Below are 17,970 nucleotides of genomic sequence, written 5' to 3'. Positions count from 1 at the left end.
CATCCTTTGTGTTCTGCCAGGAACCTGCCCTTGTTTGTGTCCCGCACAAAGGGATTGTTTGTGTGTTTGGGCAGGGAAATGTCCAGCACAGAAAGGACAGGCCCGGGGTTTGTCCCTCTGGCTGCACTGTTTGTCCACACAGTGAATCCTGCCTGATGTCTCTGGTGTCCAGCAAGGGGCTGGAGTGTTCTCTCTGCTCCGGAGTGTTCTCTGTGCTCTGGAGTGATCCCTGTGCTCCAGAGTGATCCCTGTGCTCTGGAGTGATCCCTGTGCTCCGGAGTGATCCCTGTGCTCTGGAGTGATCCCCGTGCTCTGGAGTGATTAATCCCTGTGCTCTGGAGTCATTGATCCCTGTGCTCTGGAGTGATCCCCGTGCTCTGGAGTGATCCCCGTGCTCCGGAGTGATCCCTGTGCTCCGGAGTGATTGATCCCTGTGCTCCGGAGTGATCCCTGTGCTCTGGATTGATCCCTGTGCTCTGGAGTGATCCCTGTGCTCTGGAGTCATTGATCCCTGTGCTCCGGAGTGATCCCTGTGCTCCGGAGTGATCCCCGTGCTCCGGAGTGATCCCTGTGCTCCGGAGTGATCCCTGTGCTCCAGAGTGATCCCTGTGCTCCGGAGTGATCCCTGTGCTCCAGAGTGATCCCTGTGCTCTGGAGTGATCCCCGTGCTCTGGAGTGATCCCTGTGCTCCGGAGTGATCCCTGTGCTCCAGAGTGATCCCCGTGCTCTGGAGTGATCCCTCTGCTCTGGAGTGATCCCTGTGCTCTGGAGTGATCCCCGTGCTCTGGAGTGATCCCTGTGCTCCAGAGTGATCCCTGTGCTCTGGAGTGATCCCCGTGCTCTGGAGTGATCCCTGTGCTCCGGAGTGATTCCCGTGCTCCGGAGTGATCCCTGTGCTCCGGAGTGATCCCTGTGCTCCAGAGTGATCCCTGTGCTCTGGAGTGATCCCCGTGCTCTGGAGTGATCCCCGTGCTCCAGAGTGATCCCTGTGCTCCAGAGTGATCCCTGTGCTCCGGAGTGATTGATCCCCGTGCTCTGGAGTGATCCCCGTGCTCTGGAGTGATCCCTGTGCTCTGGATTGATCCCTGTGCTCTGGAGTGATCCCTGTGCTCTGGAGTGATCCCTGTGCTCTGGAGTCATTGATCCCTGTGCTCTGGAGTGATCCCTGTGCTCCGGAGTGATCCCTCTGCTCTGGAGTGATCCCTGTGCTCCGGAGTGATCCCTGTGCTCCAGAGTGATCCCTGTGCTCCAGAGGGATCCCTGTGCTCTGGAGTGATCCCTGTGCTCCAGAGTGATCCCTCTGCTCTGGAGTGATCCCTGTGCTCCGGAGTGATCCCTGTGCTCCAGAGTGATCCCTGTGCTCCAGAGTGATCCCTGTGCTCTGGAGTGATCCCCGTGCTCTGGAGTGATCCCTGTGCTCTGGAGTGATCCCTGTGCTCCAGAGTGATCCCTGTGCTCCAGAGGGATCCCTGTGCTCTGGAGTGATCCCTGTGCTCCGGAGTGATCCCCGTGCTCTGGAGTGATCCCTGTGCTCCAGAGTGATCCCTGTGCTCCGGAGTGATCCCTGTGCTCTGGAGTGATTGATCCCTGTGCTCCGGAGTGATCCCTGTGCTCCAGAGTGATCCCTGTGCTCTGGAGTGATTGATCCCCATGCTCTGGAGTGATCCCTGTGCTCCGGAGTGATCCCTGTGCTCCAGAGTGATCCCCGTGCTCCGGAGTGATCCCCGTGCTCTGGAGTGATCCCTGTGCTCCAGAGTGATCCCTGTGCTCCGGAGTGATCCCTGTGCTCCAGAGTGATCCCTGTGCTCTGGAGTGATCCCCGTGCTCTGGAGTGATCCCTGTGCTCTGGAGTGATCCCTGTGCTCCAGAGTGATCCCTGTGCTCTGGAGTGATCCCCGTGCTCTGGAGTGATCCCTGTGCTCTGGAGTGATCCCTGTGCTCCAGAGTGATCCCCGTGCTCCGGAGTGATCCCTGTGCTCTGGAGTGATCCCTGTGCTCCGGAGTGATCCCTGTGCTCCGGAGTGATCCCTGCCCATTCCATCTCACCCTCTTCTCATCCTGCTCCTGCTGGACCCATGGCGAGGGCTCAGCACAGTGTCAAATAGACATAAAATCCCATCTCACTCCTCACAGCTCCAGTTAGAACCATTCCCAGACCCAGTGAAAAGGTTTTGTTGTGAATTTACCACTGAGAAGCCAGGGGAGAGCCACATCCAGGGCAAGGCAATGGGGACAGGCACAACTGCTCCACACAGGACACCACAGGGATGGAGGGGGATGAACCTGGTCCCCCCCCTGAGCATGACAATTCACCCAGATTTGCTGGGGGACATTGGGATCAGTTGGAAGAGGCCATAAAGAGGATCAGGAGTGGAGAGAAGGGGATAAGGACGGAGGAGCAGATGGCACTGAAGGAGAGAGGCCAGGATTTTGCATGGAACTCATTTCACTAGTGAAGGCAGCACCCAAGGACTGAGCACAGGGGTTGGGGACACAAAGTCCTGGCAGCTTAACTTGGGATCCACCCCTGGCTCTGGAACAATCCGTGAAAGTGACATTCAAGGGCCTTGGTAGTGGGTTGGGAAAGAGCTTTTCCTGCCTTAAACTCCACTTGACTTTCACCCAAAGCCCTCTGGAGCAGCCAGTGAACACAACTGGCACAGGGATGTGCTTCCAAAAGGATCTGGTTGGGCCTTTCAATGTTTATTTGGGTTTTTTTTCCCCACACACTGCTAATAGGGAAAGCACAATTGCCTTGTAAAGTAATAACAAGGTGAGGTGAAGCCCCTGATGATTCTTTATCTCCAAAGCTGGAAACTCAGCCAGGCCTTATTTTACTGCCAAGAGCCTCTTTTTTCATGGAGCATTTTCCTGAGGAGATGCCTGGGACACAAGGGATGTGTCAGAGTGGAAAATTCCTGTTCTCAAATCACTCAGGACGTGCTGGGTTGATTTCCCAGGAAGCACAGGCTGCCGTGGCCATTCCTCCTTGGAATCAGGAGTGGAGAATCCATTGCTTTTGAAATAATCAACACCAAATTCGATCCCTTAAAATAGCAGTGCCATAATCCCAGACAATCCTATTGCCTCAACTTAGGGACCAACAACATCCGTCCTCGTGCCGGGCCAGTGGTGACAGGCCCGGGGCAGTTATTGGTGAGGTTAAATCAGGGTTTAATTTACAGAAATTATACTTGAATAAATTCTTAAGGAAGGTTTAAATTAAAAATTACGGCAAATGCAGAGGGTTTTTTTTTTTTTTCCAGCCTAAACAATTCCATGATTCCATCCACTCCCGGGACATGGAACAGTTTTCCCACCCCACCAATCAGCCTGTGGGGAAATGAAAAGTGTAAAACTTCTGCAGAATAGAAGTTTTTTAATATGTTTTACCTGCAAACCAGGCATAAACATCCCACTAAGAAGCCTCAGGGATTTGGGTTGTGATTCCCTTCATTAAAATGGCACAAGGAGGGGTTTGTCTTCCTTAAGGACAAGGAAAAAGATGGATTTAAAGAGGAGAGGACACCCTGGGTTTGGTTAGTTCACAAATAAAATCCTGTGTGTCCTTTGGCCAGGAGCACCCAGACACTCCTTAAGGCATCAGTTTGGAGAGGAGAAACAAAAGCAGGCAAGAAATTAAAAAAAAAAAAAAAAAAAAGTGAGAAAGAAAATACTGGAGTTATATTTTTCTAGGTAAATCCCTATTTAAACCACTCAAATCTTTGGGGTTTGTATGAAGATCCACACACGTGCAAAACTTCCCAGTCTCCAGGAAAGAAGAGAAACATTTGGAAAGCATTTGGAAGTGAAAAGTAAAATCTCGGCAGGAAACTGAAGGATTAAAGACGACAAAGGTGTTCCGTCACTCAGAGAGGAAGTGGGGAGCCGCTTAATTGGAAGCGAAAGGCAGGACAGAATCATTAATTAATTGTTATCCCCCCCTATAAATAGAGCTTTGGCATCAGTCAGCTCTGTCCAGCCGGGAATAGCACCTAATCCCAGCTGCTGCTCCTGGTGATTAGTGAGGCTGGGCTGCTCCTCGAGTTTCCAGGAGCAGCTTTGCCTTATTTTCAGTGAAAATGAGTCACGTCTTTTTGTCCTTGGGGACCCCAGGGGTGTGCTGAGCCTTCCTGGGGGCTTGGGGTGGGGCTGGGAGGATATTTGGGGTGGTTTGGGTAGACTTGGAGGAGGTTTTTGTGTGTTTGGGAAGGGTTTAGGTGGGTTTGGTTTGTTTTAGGGTGGATTTAGTATGAGTTGGGGTGGGTTTGCGTTGTTTTAAGGTAGGTTTGGGTGGGTGTTATAAATGTATATTATAAAATTGGCTTTTCGCAAAATGTGTGCTGTATGATTAATAACGTTGTAGTAAGGATATAGGATATAAGTTTTTTTTTTATTTCTGCTATTAGTAAAAGAAGATTAGGCATAGTGGTAGTAGTTAATATAAGTTATATATTAATAATATATATTATTATATAGTAATAGTTAATATAAGTATGCTTAAACTGTCTGTTTGGTCAAAATAGCATCCAATAAACATATAAAGAAAATTCTGATACTGATATACCAACTATCAGCATCTACCACCTAAAAAAATGTACAAGGCCCGAGCTGGAGGTGATAATGAAGACAAAGCCACAAAACTCAAATGGTCTAAAAAGGCAGAGCCAAGGAGGGACCATGCAAAACAATCCCTAAAATATAGAAACCAGTTTATGGAAAAAATATGAATATTCATAAGCCAATGCAATAGAAAGAGCATTTAACAAATGTCTCTAAAAATAGCAAAGTGTGGACTTGGCTGAGTGCAAAGGCCATACGTTGCCTTTATATCTCCTAATTATCTTAATTTTTTTTAATTAAACATAGTTCTTAAAATTTACCAAAAAATTGAACCTCATTTTTCACAGTGGATTTAAGCGTGTCTGGGCTGAGCCTGGTTGGGTTCAGCCCTCCCGAGACATTCCCACTACTCGAGTCCCCTCGGGAGGGAAAGAACAGGGTGAGGCTCCGGGACCCCTGGGTCCTCCAGGACTACAACTCCCAGCAGCCTCTGCGGCCGGGCCGGAAGGGGCCGAGGCTGCGTGACCCCGGGGGTCGTTCCAGGACTACAACTCCCAGCAGCCTCTGGGGCGGGGCAGAGGCTGCGTGTCCCCAGGGGCCGCTTCAGGACTACAACTCCCAGCAGGCACTGCGGCCGGGCCGGACGGGGGCCGAGGCGGGTCAGGGAACACCCCGGTAGAGCAGCATCGCCGCCAAGATGAACGCGGTGCTGGCCGTCCGGCAATACGTGTCCAAAATGATCGAGGACAGCGGTCCCGGCATGAAAGTGCTGCTGATGGACCGGGAGACGGTGAGCGGCGGGGCCGGGAGCGCGGAGGGCGGTGAGGCCGGGCCTAGGGCCGCCGCTGACGGGCGCTGCCCCTTTGCCGCCCTCAGACCGGCGCCGTGAGCGTGGTGTACACCCAGTCCGAGATCCTGCAGCGAGAGGTTTATCTCTTCGAGCGCCTCGACTCGCCCAACAGGGAGCCCATGAAGCACCTCAAGGCCATCTGCTTCCTGAGGCCCACCAAGGTACAGGCCGCAGGGGGAGGAAGCGGCCTCAGGTGGTGCTGGGGAGGTTTAGGTGGGATATTCAGGAAATTTCCTTCGTGGAAAGGGTTGTACAGCTCTGGGACAGGGCAGTGGTGGAGCTGCTGTCATTGGAATTGTTAAAATCCCTGTGGATGTAGCAATTGGGGGTCGGTGGTGGCCTGGGCAGTGCTGGACACCAAGATCTCAGAGGTTTTTCCATCCCTAACACTTCCACGATTTCCTGTTCCTTAACTCTGCCCTCCCCGGTGCTGTTTCCATCCAGGAGAACGTGGAGCTCCTGGTGCAGGAGCTGCGAAGGCCCAAGTACAGCGTCTACTTCATCTGTGAGTATGAAGAGTCCAGGGGCTCCTGGGGGTCCATAAACCTGGAACAGGCTCCACATCCCAGCGTGGATGGGCCTTGCTGCACACCTCACCTCACACAGATCACACAACACCTTCCTGTGCTGGCTTTATCAGCCAGGGGCTTCCCACATGTCCTGCTCATGCCATGGAATGCTCCACGAATTTGGGAACGAAGCAGAATGATTTGGGGTTGAAGTCCAGTCCTCCAGCCCAGGAATTCAGTCAGTAGGATCCCAGGAACTGGGTGAAGTGGCCTCTAGATGTCATTGTGGCTCTGCAGGATGCAGCAGGACCAGGAGCTGGGGAGGTGGGCAGGGAGGGAGTTCAGAGCATCCTTGGGAGGTGGTTCAGAATTTCCAACACCTGCAGGTGGAGGCTTAGAGGGTCTCTGTGGGGTCTTCTCCTGCTCTGGAGGGGATCAGACCATGCTGTCCCTTCCCTGTTTCCTCCCAGATTTCAGCAACGTCATCAGCAAGAGCGATGTGAAGGCCCTGGCTGAGGCTGATGAGCAGGAGGTCGTGGCTGAAGTCCAGGTGAAGTTTGGATGTGTTAGGTAGATCTAAACTCAAAGGGAAAATCCAGGCTGCCAGACACTGGGAACAGGAGAGCTGTTGTTCCCAACTGGTGCATGACAGGCCTGGGTGGGAGGAGGGATGGACACAAATGTGGGATGAAGAGGTAAAAGAGAAAAGGTTCCATTTCTCTGTGCCCTGTGCTCTCACTGCTGCTGCTCTTTTTGGTGTCTCACAAGGTGCTGCCAAATTCAAATCCATGTGGCACTTGGGAATGTGGGTTTGTGGTGGCTTTGGCAGTGCTGGAGGGGTGGTTGGACTTGATGGTCTTAAAGGGTTTTTCCAAAGTCAGCAATTCCATGTTTGTGGTGCTGATGAAGAGCTGGGCACTGGAGCAATGCACAGGACAAATGGGAGGGGAGATATCAGTGAGGTTGTGAGGGTTGGAGGGGTTTGGGGTGGAAGAAGGAAGGATGGTCCAAACCAGTGTGTCCAGGTGGTGGTTGGGGCTGGGTGACCAGTGCAGGGCTGGATGGTCAGTGCTGGCTCATAGCTCTGGCTGGGCTCAGAGTTAGAAACACAAGGATTGTCCTGCTCCCCTCCTCAGGAGTTCTACGGTGACTACATTGCAGTGAACCCACACGTCTTCTCCCTCAACCTCCTGGGCTGCTGTCGGGTAGGAATATGGCCAGTTGTCTCTGCACTGGGTAATGTTTAACCCTCATAAATCAGGGGGCTGCTGGAGGGGCCATACAAGGGAAATGGGTCTTGGCAAGGAGAGGAATACCAGGGAATTCAGGTGCTGCTCCAGTGCAGCTCTGCTTTCCTGTGAGACTTCAGGATTTCAAAACAAAGATGTGGGAAAGTTTGTGAGCAGTGCATCCCTGTGAGGTGCAGCCTTTTCCTCCCAGGGCCGCAGCTGGGACCCGGCTCAGCTCACCAGGACGACCCAGGGCCTCACTGCTCTGCTCCTGTCCCTGAAGAAGTGCCCCATGATCCGGTACCAGCTCTCCTCAGAGCCAGCAAAGCGCTTGGCCGAGTGTGTGAAGGTGAGAGGAACCCACAGCACAACATCCCTTTGGGATAAATTCAGTCTTGGTTAGTTTTTTTTTACATGTGGATCCACTGGAGGGAAACACCTTATTTTCAGTCAATTCTTGTAAATTCCATAATTTATTTCAGGGCCCAGCACTGGATAGATCATGTCCCACTCTGCTCCCTGAGTGTCCCAATTTTCTGGGGCTTTCAGCTCCTCCCTGGCAGTGCAGACAACCCAGCACAGCTGGGATTTCACCCTCCCTTCCCTCTTTGCCTAAACCCACACTGAGAGAGCACCTTTTCCAGCTGTTCAAGTGAGACTTTTCCCATTATTTCTCCACAGCAAGTGATCACCAAGGAGTACGAGCTGTTTGATTTCCGGCGCACCGAGGTCCCTCCCCTGCTCCTCATCCTGGACAGGTCAGACGATGCCATCACTCCCCTCCTGAACCAGGTGAGGCACAGCCAGGTGTGCCAGGCTGGGGCAGGGCTGGGAATCCTGCAAGCAGCTGCACTGGCAGGTCATAGGTTGGATGTAGGAGAGAAAATTATTGCTTCCCACCCCCAAATCCCTGAAAAAACCCTCTTTTATCCCCTGGCGAGGTTTTCCAGACCTGAGTGGGGGTTGTTTGTGCTGGTTTCAGTGGCAGATGGACCCAACACCCTGGGAAATGGGGCCACTGGAACTTTTATGTGGCTGCTGGAGCCCCAGTGTTTGCAGGGCCTTTCCCAGGGGTTGTTTCTGGGCCTGTGGGCAGCCCGTGGCTGTTTAATGACCTTGCCCTGCTGAGTCTCCCTCTGTTATTGATGGATTTGCTGGGAGCTGTTGGGATTTATTTGTTCCACGCTGTGCTGCAGGATCTGTTGGTCTCCTTTCATTTCTTTGGGGTTCCTTTGGAATTTGGGGATCAGGAGCTGCACCTGGGTGGGATCAGCAGCCCCCAGAGCTGCTGTAACACCAGTTCTGCAGGAGCTGGAGGTGACACCTGTGTCACAGAGGGGTGTGGCTGTCACAGCCCAGCTCACACCTGCTTTGTGGCGTTTAGGGCTGTGCTCAGCATTGTTATCCTGCTGTTTCAGGATTTCCTATCTCAAAAGAGATTCCCAGGGATGTAAATGGAGGGTTAGGCATGGCAAGGCTCTCTGATCAGCTGTCACTGTTCTCTCTGGGTTATTATTAGACTTCTCAGGGTAAAAATAGAAAGTCCTGATATGCAGAAATGCTCCTGCCAGTGGAGCATGTAGGGAATTCTGCAGTGGAACTGTGGGACCTCTCCCTGCCTGGGCAGAAATTTGTGGGTTTTGGTGGCCAAGAAAGATGATGTTGGAACAGGAATGTTAATCCCCATCCCTCTTGAGTCTCTTTGGAAGGAACCTGCAGGAATTCCTGACCTGGTGGGAGGTGTCCCTAATATCCTCTCCAACCCAAACCATTCCATGATACTGGGATTCTGGAATGGCCCTGGAGGGGGGGTGATTTCCCTCTGCACTGTCTCCCCATCTGATTATTTATCAATGATATTTATTTTCATTGAAACATCCTGGCTGGTTTGAGGGACAGACACACAGACTGTGTGTCCCTGGGGTAGCAAGAGCAGCTCTGGGCTGGTTCAGCTAAAACCCATTGATTTCCCAGAGCTGTGTCTCCACAAGGTGACCCCTTTGCCTCCCTCTGTCCCCTGGCAGTGGACGTACCAGGCCATGGTCCACGAGCTGCTGGGGATCAACAACAACCGCATCGACCTGTCCCGGGTGCCGGGGATCAGCAAGGACCTGCGGGAGGTCGTCCTGTCAGCTGAGAACGACGAGTTCTATGCCAATGTAAGTGTCCCAAAGGGGGGTTTAACAAGCACCCAAATCTTCTGGGGGTTTGCCACAGGAAAGGAGCTTCCTGAGCCTCAGGGTGGGGATGTTTGTGCAGTGCCAGTGATATTTTGATGTGAGATAATGCGCTTTTATTTGTAGTTTGATATTTCAAATTTTGCTGCAGATTTTTGGGGGGATGGAGGTATCTTCTCTTGGCTCTTCCTTGGTCAGGATTCTCTCAAGTGAGTTTCTCTCTGCTTCCCGTTTTTTTTTTTTCCCCACACAGAACATGTACCTGAACTTTGCAGAGATTGGCACCAACATCAAGAACCTGATGGAGGATTTCCAGAGGAGGAAGCCAAAGGAGCAGCAGAAACTGGAGTCCATCGCAGATATGAAGGTACAAAGTCCATCCCAGCTGTGTTTCACCCTTTAACGTTAGGAATAAATAAAAAGTACATCCCTCCCAGAAATCTCCTGGTAATGAGAGGAGAAAAATCCTGTGGGATCGAGGTGTCTGATCCTCTGCACAGGGTTTGGATTGCTGGCAGTTTGTACATTTTGTGGCTGGCTGCACCCATTACTGCCTCAATTTCCCATCACAGGCCTTTGTGGAGAACTACCCCCAGTTCAAGAAGATGTCAGGGACAGTGTCCAAGCACGTCACCGTGGTGGGGGAACTGTCCCGGCTCGTGGCAGAGAGGAACCTGCTGGAGGTGTCAGAGGTGGAGCAGGAGCTGGCCTGTCAGAATGACCATTCCAGTGCCCTCCAGGTATTCATCCTGGCTCTGAATTGGGGGGGAATTTCATCCCATCACTCCTTTGGGAGCAGGGATTTGATGCTGGGAGGCAGAGGGAGCTCTGTGTGTGTGCAGGGAGGGACACTGAGTGTGGAATTGCTCCTCAGTGCTCAGCTCAGATGGGGATGAGTCATCGTTAATAACTGGCTTGAGAAGCATCTTTGCAAATCCTGTCCTCACATCCCACAATCCAACATTCTTTTATTCTGTTCAGCCAGTTGGCTTCTGGCAGGCAGCAGGATAAAACAACCTCAGGAGCTGATGTGTTTGTTGGGCAGGAGAAGAGCTGGAATCCATGGAATTGTCTTTACCTATTTTTTTTTTTTAAAGAAAAAAAGTCTCTTAAATCCAAGATTTCTTTGGCAGAAAGGGCTGGAAAAGCTGGAGAGAGGCTCTGTGATAGCTGAACGTGGCCCCTTGTGCCATGACTGGAGCAGGTAGAGTCAGTGGTGATGGATTGAGGCTGGTGTTCAACAGCAGCTTTGGGATGGGGCTGGATCAGAGCAGGGCTGGAGCAGCCACTCACTTCTGAGAAATATTTCCTTGATTTTTGGTAGCAGAGGGGGATTCCCAACATTTTACAGACCCTTTCATGGCACTGGGCAAAGCAGGAAAAGCATCTCCACCAGGTCTGAGATCAGTTTTTCCCCACCTCTGTGACTCTGAACTCCAGGTGAGGGCTGAGGGGACAACACTGGACTGTCCCCAGAGGTAAAACGTGCTCCCATCCCCTGGGCTGATGGACCAGTGAGTTCAGGGATGGGATTCCATAGCTGGTGTCTGGCAGGATTTTTACATGGCTGAATAAGGAACTGGGAATGCAGCCAGAAATGTGTTTGCTGGAAGCAGCCCCTGAGCTCCTGGTGCTGTATCACTGTCTCCAGCTCGGGTTGTTGCAGTTTAAAAAGTCAAACATTCCCAAGTCTGCTCCATAAGCCGTGATTTTTCATGGAATACACACAGCACTGAGGATGGTGCCAGGTGAATCCTGGCGTGTTCCTGGGGTCACCTTGGTTTTACACAGTGTTTCTGCAGTTTTAGAGCAGAAATGCTGCCTCAGTTTCCTTCCAGCCCTGAGCCTGAAGAGTCCTGTTGTATTTCCAGCAACTGAGGCCACTGGGAGATATTCAACAAGCTTGGAAGGAAATGGAAACCCCTTTTAAGTGGGATCTTTGTCCCTGCAGCCACCCTGCCCTGGGCTGTCCCTGCTGCAGCTCCCAGTGGCAGTGAGAGAAAGAAAAGAAGAAAAGCAGCAGCAGCCCAGAGCCCAGAATAAGGGTGGAATTGTTCTCCCCTGATGTCACTTCAGGGATTGTTGGATCTCTGGTGGCTTTGGGCCTCCCCCCAGTCCAGGACATTTGGGTTCTTCCTCCCCTGGGCTCTCATTAACCCTGACACAGAGAATGAGCCCTGGGAGCTGAAGGGAGGGTTGGAATCTCAGCTCCTCCCATGGACAATGGTTGTTCTGTTCTCTGCTTCCCTCTGGGCCTGGCACTGCCAGCACAGGAACCTCCCTGGGGCTCTGGGCCTCCCCTCACAGGTGAATTCCTGAACCTTGAATGGTGAAATTCCTCTTGATCCTCCTCACAGACAGGATTTTACGCCGTGTTTGTGTCACTAGTCAGCATTAGTCAAACTGATGCCAACAAACATCTGGGTGGTGAATCCAGCAGCAGATCAGGAGTGATAACAGATCCCTGCACTTCCCTGTGGCTGGGATCTCTTTCCGTGCTTTAATTCCTTCCCTCCTTTCCTTCCAAACGTGCAATTTGTTCCTCCAAATCTCACATCCAAAGGTGAGACTTTTTTTTTTTTTTTTGCTAAAACTTTGATGCCTCTGCCTTGCACCTTCCAAAAAGGAAACAGAGTTGGAGGGATTGCCTGAAGGGTTTTTTTTTTTTGGAGCCAATACACTGGTGTAACCTTTGGGGTGGCTCTGCTCAAGCTGGAAAGACCCAGGCAGAGCTTGGAGGTGCCTCAAAGTGCACAACTTCCCCCTCCTGCTGCACCACAGAGGGGCTCAGGACCCCATCAGAGGTGGGTTGTGAATTCCAAACTCCATGGAAAGACCCCAAAACCAGTAAATCCACCTGTGGAACACCTGAGGAACAGGGGTTTATACCACAACTGGATTCTCTTGCATTCTCTTGCTCAGGACCCATCAGAGGTGGGGTTGTGAATTCCAAACTCGATGGAAAAGACCCAAATCCAGTAAATCCACCTGTGAAACACCTGTGGAACACCTGAGGAACAGGGACTTTGGGGTTTATACCACAACTGGATTCTCTTCCATCACTCCTGTAGCACCGCTGTTACTCGGGCAGCGACACCAATGAAACCAGTGTGATAAACACAGTGATAAACGACTGATAAATGACTGATAAATGACTGATAAGACACCTGTGAAGGCAGTTTCTGTCCCTGTGTCCCCCCAGAGCGTGCGGCGGCTGCTGCAGAGCCCGCGGCTGTCGGAGCTGGACGCGGCGCGCCTGGTGATGCTCTACGCGCTTCGCTACGAACGCCACGCCAGCAACGGCCTCCCGGGGCTGCTGGAGGAGCTGCGGGGCCGTGGGGGCACCGACAGGTACCGCAAGGTAACCCCGGGGTGGGGCAGGGCAGGGACAGCCCTGGTGTCCCGCAGGATGAGGGGAAATCGCTGCTTTTTCACACAATCACAGAATGTGGAGGTTGGGAGAGACCTTCAAGATCATCGAGTCCAACCCCGCTCTGACACCTCAACTGGATCATGGTATCAAGTGCCACATCCAGTTTTCCTTTTAAACACATCCCCACCACCTCCCCGGGCAGACTTTTCCAATATTTAATCACTCTTTCTGTGAAAAACTTCTTCCTGATATCCAACCTGTATTTCCCCTGATGAAGCTTAAGGCTGTGTCCTCTCATTCTGTCAGTGCTGCCTGGAGAAAGAGACCAACCCCAGCTGTCCACAACCCCCTTCAGGGGTGAAACTTCCCCGTTCTGGGTCAGCCCTGGGGTTGTGTTGTTGCTCGGAGCTCTTGAGCTCTGCTGGGACATGTGGGTGTGGATTTAAAAGGTGTTTTTAAATAAGTGATTCGATTTCCGTGTCTAAATCAGTGATATTGGACTCCAAAGGTTCCTTCCACTCCTGTCCAGTCTGTGATTCTGTGATATTATGAAGGATTTAAAAATGAAGGGGCCTGCTGGGAGGGGAGTGTGGCACCTACACAGGCCTGGGATGTTCTTCCTCTTTTCTTTTCCTCCCCCCAATTTTCCCCCAGCTTTCTGCAGCACACATTGGACTCCAGAGGTCCCTTCCACTCCTGTCCAGTCTGTGATTCTGTGATTTTATGAAGGATTTAAGAACGAAGGAACCTGCTGGGAGGGGAGTGTGGCACCTACATGGGCCTGGGATGTTCTTCCTCTCTTCTTTTCCTCCCCCCAATTTTCTGCAGCACAGGCAGTGGCTGCAGGGAAGGGCTGGGGATGGAGAGGAGCTGGCAGGGAGTGCCAGGAGCAGCTGGGGAGGAGGTGGAGGAGCTGGATGATGTCACCTCGTGTGGAGGAGCTGCTGCAAGCGATGGAGATGAAGCTTCTCCTCCAACAGGAGGGTCTGGGGGGACATGGGGGTGGCTGCTGCTCTGTCCCCTCACCTCCCAACGGCTCCTTGTCCCCATTCCACACCTCCACGAGGTGTCTGCAGTGACTCCTCAGCACAGCCTGAAGGAGCTCCCGAGGCTGACGGGGCTCTGCCCTCTCTCCCTGCACAGCTGGTGTCTGCCGTGGTGGAGTACGGAGGGAAGAGAGCCCGAGGCAGTGACCTGTTCAGCCCCAAGGATGCTGTGGCCATCACCAAACAGTTCCTCAAAGGCCTGAAGGTACCTTGGGGAAACAGGGACAGGCTCATCCAAAACTGCAGCCCAGAGGAGGAGAGCTGGCAGGAATCCTGTGAGCTGCTGGCTCAGGACTGGGGTTTCACAGAGAGGGCACTGATTGCACTGAGAACAACAGGAATGAGCTGCTGGAGAGTTCCTCAATCCCAAATTCAGGGTTTGGTGTACCTGTTGTGCCTCTGCTGATCATCCCTCCTTGCTGAGCCACTTCCTGAAGAGCTTCTCTCTGGCTGCAGGGCATCGAGAACGTGTACACCCAGCACCAGCCCCTGCTCCAGGAAACCCTGGACCAGCTCATCAAGGGAAAGCTCAAGGACAGCCAGTATCCCTACCTGGGCCCCAACACACTCCGGGACAGGTACAGGGGGCTTTTTGGGGCATGAGACATCCCTGGTGTTTCCTGATCACTCACAAATCCTGGCAGTTCCTGATCAGCCACAAATCCTGGCAGTTCCTGATCAGCCACAAACCCTGGCAGTTCCTGATCAATCACAAATCCTGATCAGCCACAAATCCTGGCAGTTCCTGATCAGCCACAAATCCTGATCAGCCACAAATCCTGGCAGTTCCTGATCAGCCACAAATCCTGATCAGCCACAAATCCTGGCAGTTCCTGATCAGTCACAAATCCTGATCAGTCACAAATCCTGGCAGTTCCTGATCAGCCACAAATCCTGGCAGTTCCTGATCAGCCACAAATCCTGATCACTCACAAACCCTGGCAGTTCCTGACCAGCCACAAGCACGAGCTGCCCCGAGCTCCAAGGCAGCGCCGTGTCCTCGCCTGACTCTGGAATCGATCCTGATTTCCCAGCCCCAGCAGATCATGCATTAAACATGGATCCACAGGGATTGGGCTGGGGCTGCTGGAGGCTGCTCAGGGTGAAAGTTCAGGAGAGGAGAAGTTTTGGGGAATTGAGTGGATTGTTTTCAGGTCTGAGCTTCTGTCACAGGGATGAGGGAGAGTCTGGAGGAGGCACCCTCTGGATCATCCTCCAAGGTGTAGGATTTATCCTTGGCTTTGTCTGGATCCAATATTATATATCCAATATTATATATCCATTATATATAACATATAATTGGATATATATCCAATATCAATATTTGTGGCTGCTCCATCCCAAGTGTCCAAGGCCAGGTTGGACAAGGCTTGGATCCACCTGGTTTGCTGCGAACGAGACGAGCTTTTAGATCCCTTCAAACCAAACCATTCCATGATTTGTGCCTTTATCCCAGGCCTCAGGACATTATTGTTTTCCTCATTGGAGGGGCCACCTACGAGGAGGCTCTGGCCGTGTTCAACCTGAACCGCTCCAACCCCGGCGTGCGCATCGTCCTGGGCGGGACCACCATCCACAACACCAGGAGGTAAAAACATCCCCCTCCCTGCAGGTCCTGCCTGGAAAACTGCTGGGCACAGCAGGAATTTGGGATGCCTGGGAGATCCCCACATGGAAAAATGAGTGTCCGTGCTCCAGACCCAGCTCTGCTCATGGATAGATCCCCTGAGCTGGAGGTTTAATTTGCATTTCCATGAGTTTAAGGCCAGGCAAATTAGAGTTTTTTTTCTGGTTTATAACACTGGGAAGGCAGAGGAGCACATGAATGAAGCTGCAGCTGCTTTGCTGAAGGTGGGCAAAAGATTCCTGTCAGTGTGGAATTCCCGGTGAGAAACGTCTGGTTTATAAATACAAATAACTTTTCCTGAACCCGAATCACTCACAGGAAAGAATTGAGGCCACGGTGGGAATTGCTTCCCATCCAGGCAGGAGAGCAGGAATTCTCTCCAGATCCCCAGTGCTCAGGTGTGGGATGGTGAGAAAATCCTGAGCTGCTGCTGAAGTTGAGGGTCTGCAGCTCCATCATTTTGGCTCCACTTGTGTTGGTGCTGCTGGAGCCACCCGGGGCTGGTTTGGGCCTTTCTGCTGTGCAGTCCCTGAATTATTCACAGAAAAAAACTGGGATTCTGTATCCCAACTTTGCATTTCAAAGAATTAAGTGGGAAAAAAAAAAAAAAAGGAAAATGCTGGTGGGTTTGGAAAGGGGCTGGATGTGGGGCCTGTTTTGAGACAACTCTGTCCCAAATAATCCATTTTCCCTTGGATAAGGCTTTCTGAGGATGGAAGGACAATAAAACTGCCTCCTGTCCACTGTTACCCACAATTCCAGCACAGCATCCCTGAGATATCAGGGTGAGGTGTCTGATAGGAGCAAAGCCAGGTTTTAGTGTGTCCCAACCCCTCCCATAATCCACGGCCTCGCTGATTCCCGCAGGATTAGGGCAGATCTGTCACCAGAAACAAGGGGATTATTGGGGTGTTAATGCACTGAGCAGCCCTGTAAGCACCTAATCCTGGTTCCATTGTCCTTCCTCCCTGCTGGAACTGGCACCAACATCTGTAAACCCCAAAAGGGGTGGCCCCAAAGGATGGAGAACCTGCTCTGTCCAAGGGATTCCTCTGCAATCCCGCAGGGTTTGAAGAAGAAAGGGTTACAAAGGATCAATAATCGGATAAAAAAGGAACATCTGGTGCTGGGGCTGACTCATCCTGGGCAGGTTTGAGCTCAAACCTGCTGGGATTAATCCCAGGATGTGGGGCCTGACCCAGTTACCCAGTTACAGCTGCAGCGGCAGCACTGGCTCCTCCTGGGGACCCTCCTCACTGCACAAAAGGTTCATTTCTCCTGGGAGTTTCCATCTCCAGGAGGGTGGAATGGCTGTGGAGGTAACCTGGGCTGGGTCCTCACCTGTTCCTGCAAGATCGAAACAGCAAATCCTCACCAGGGGGGGATTTGCTCATCCCTGCAGGAGTGGGAGTTTGGTTTTTGCCTCCCAGTGACTCCAGACTGGGAATGTGCTCAGAGAGGCCAAGGGACCCTCAGGTGTCACTGGTCACAGGCACAACCTGCTCCAGACCCAGGAGACCCTAAAAAACACCAGCGATTCCCTGCCCAGAGCTCAGCTCTGCCTGGTTCTAGTGCCTAAAAATAACCTGGAGGAGAGAGAGAAGAGATGAGGCTGGAACACAAAGCCAGAGCTGGTGCCACTGTGGGCTGTGCCCCCTCCCGTGGGGCTCAGAGGTGGCTGTTGCTGCAGGGTTTTGCAGGGAATTTTAGGGTTTTTACTATTTTTCAAACCCCTCAAGATTCACAACCCAGGCAGGAAGAGCAGCCCCAATTTACGGGACTCCCATTTCTGCAGCATTTGTGGCACATCTTGCTTTGCATTTCTTTATCTTTTTGGGGTGTTGTTTTTTTTTTTAAAGCCTTGCTGTTGAGATCACCTGATCAGCACATTGAAAGATGAGTCAGCCTGGGAATGGCCTGTGGTGTCTCATTGCCAGAGGAACCATCCTCCTTCCAGCTGGGAGCATTCCTGCCTTTGGGAGCTGCTCCCAAACGATGCCTGAGCCTTGTGCTGGGGAGTCACAGCCCCTCTGGCCTGGGACACCCCTCAGACAAATATCAGGGTGCCATGAGCAGATCTCTGGCCCTTTTCCACTGACCTGAACCTTTTCCTGGCAGTTTCCTGGAGGAGGTGACAGCCGCAGGATTCCGCGGCCGAAGCACCGACGGCTCCCAAATCCCACCAAGGTCCAGCAGACGGTGAATCCTGAAGGAATCAGAACTTTTTGCATATTCAGAGCTTTTCCCAGAGAAGAGCAGGATGTTCCTGCCCTGCAGACGGAGTTTCCTCTTGTGAAAAACGAGGTTCACTTACATTTATAACACTCTCCACACCGAGAATGGCAGCGAATGCTGGAGCTGGCACTAACCCAACAACAAGGGTGTGTGACCCCATTGTGCCCTCACAAACAGCTCCAGAACTGGGATTATCACCTGAGGAGAGCCTGGGAAAGCCCTTGAATGAATCCCTGCAGCTCCTGGGACTCACCAGATGAGGAGCCCAGCAATGCTGGGGGAGCAGCTGATGGGGCACAGGAGCCCCTTTGCTCTGTTGTCTGTATATGTTGAATCCTATTAAATCCCCCCACTTTGGCCC

The 17,970-nt window shown here is 52.2% G+C and overlaps 1 protein-coding gene across 1 annotated transcript; it reads left to right on the top strand.

Moving 5' to 3' along the window:
- Positions 1-5,209: 5,209 nt before the first annotated feature.
- On the top strand, positions 5,210-17,970 carry VPS45 (vacuolar protein sorting 45 homolog). The gene is made up of 15 exons (XM_083878763.1): positions 5,210-5,353; positions 5,440-5,574; positions 5,858-5,918; positions 6,393-6,472; positions 7,059-7,127; positions 7,363-7,500; positions 7,833-7,943; positions 9,176-9,310; positions 9,582-9,695; positions 9,901-10,068; positions 12,531-12,689; positions 13,845-13,952; positions 14,204-14,325; positions 15,204-15,335; positions 17,493-17,970. Exons 1-15 carry the CDS (start codon positions 5,261-5,263, stop codon positions 17,575-17,577), a joined length of 1,710 nt encoding a protein of 569 aa, XP_083734889.1. The 5' UTR covers positions 5,210-5,260; the 3' UTR covers positions 17,578-17,970.

Source organism: Zosterops lateralis (genome assembly GCF_965231275.1).
Source record: "Zosterops lateralis genome assembly, chromosome: 27".
Lineage (NCBI taxonomy): Eukaryota > Metazoa > Chordata > Aves > Passeriformes > Zosteropidae > Zosterops > Zosterops lateralis.
Note: the sequence above shows the minus strand (reverse complement) of the source record. Positions and strands in the feature narration are given on the sequence as shown.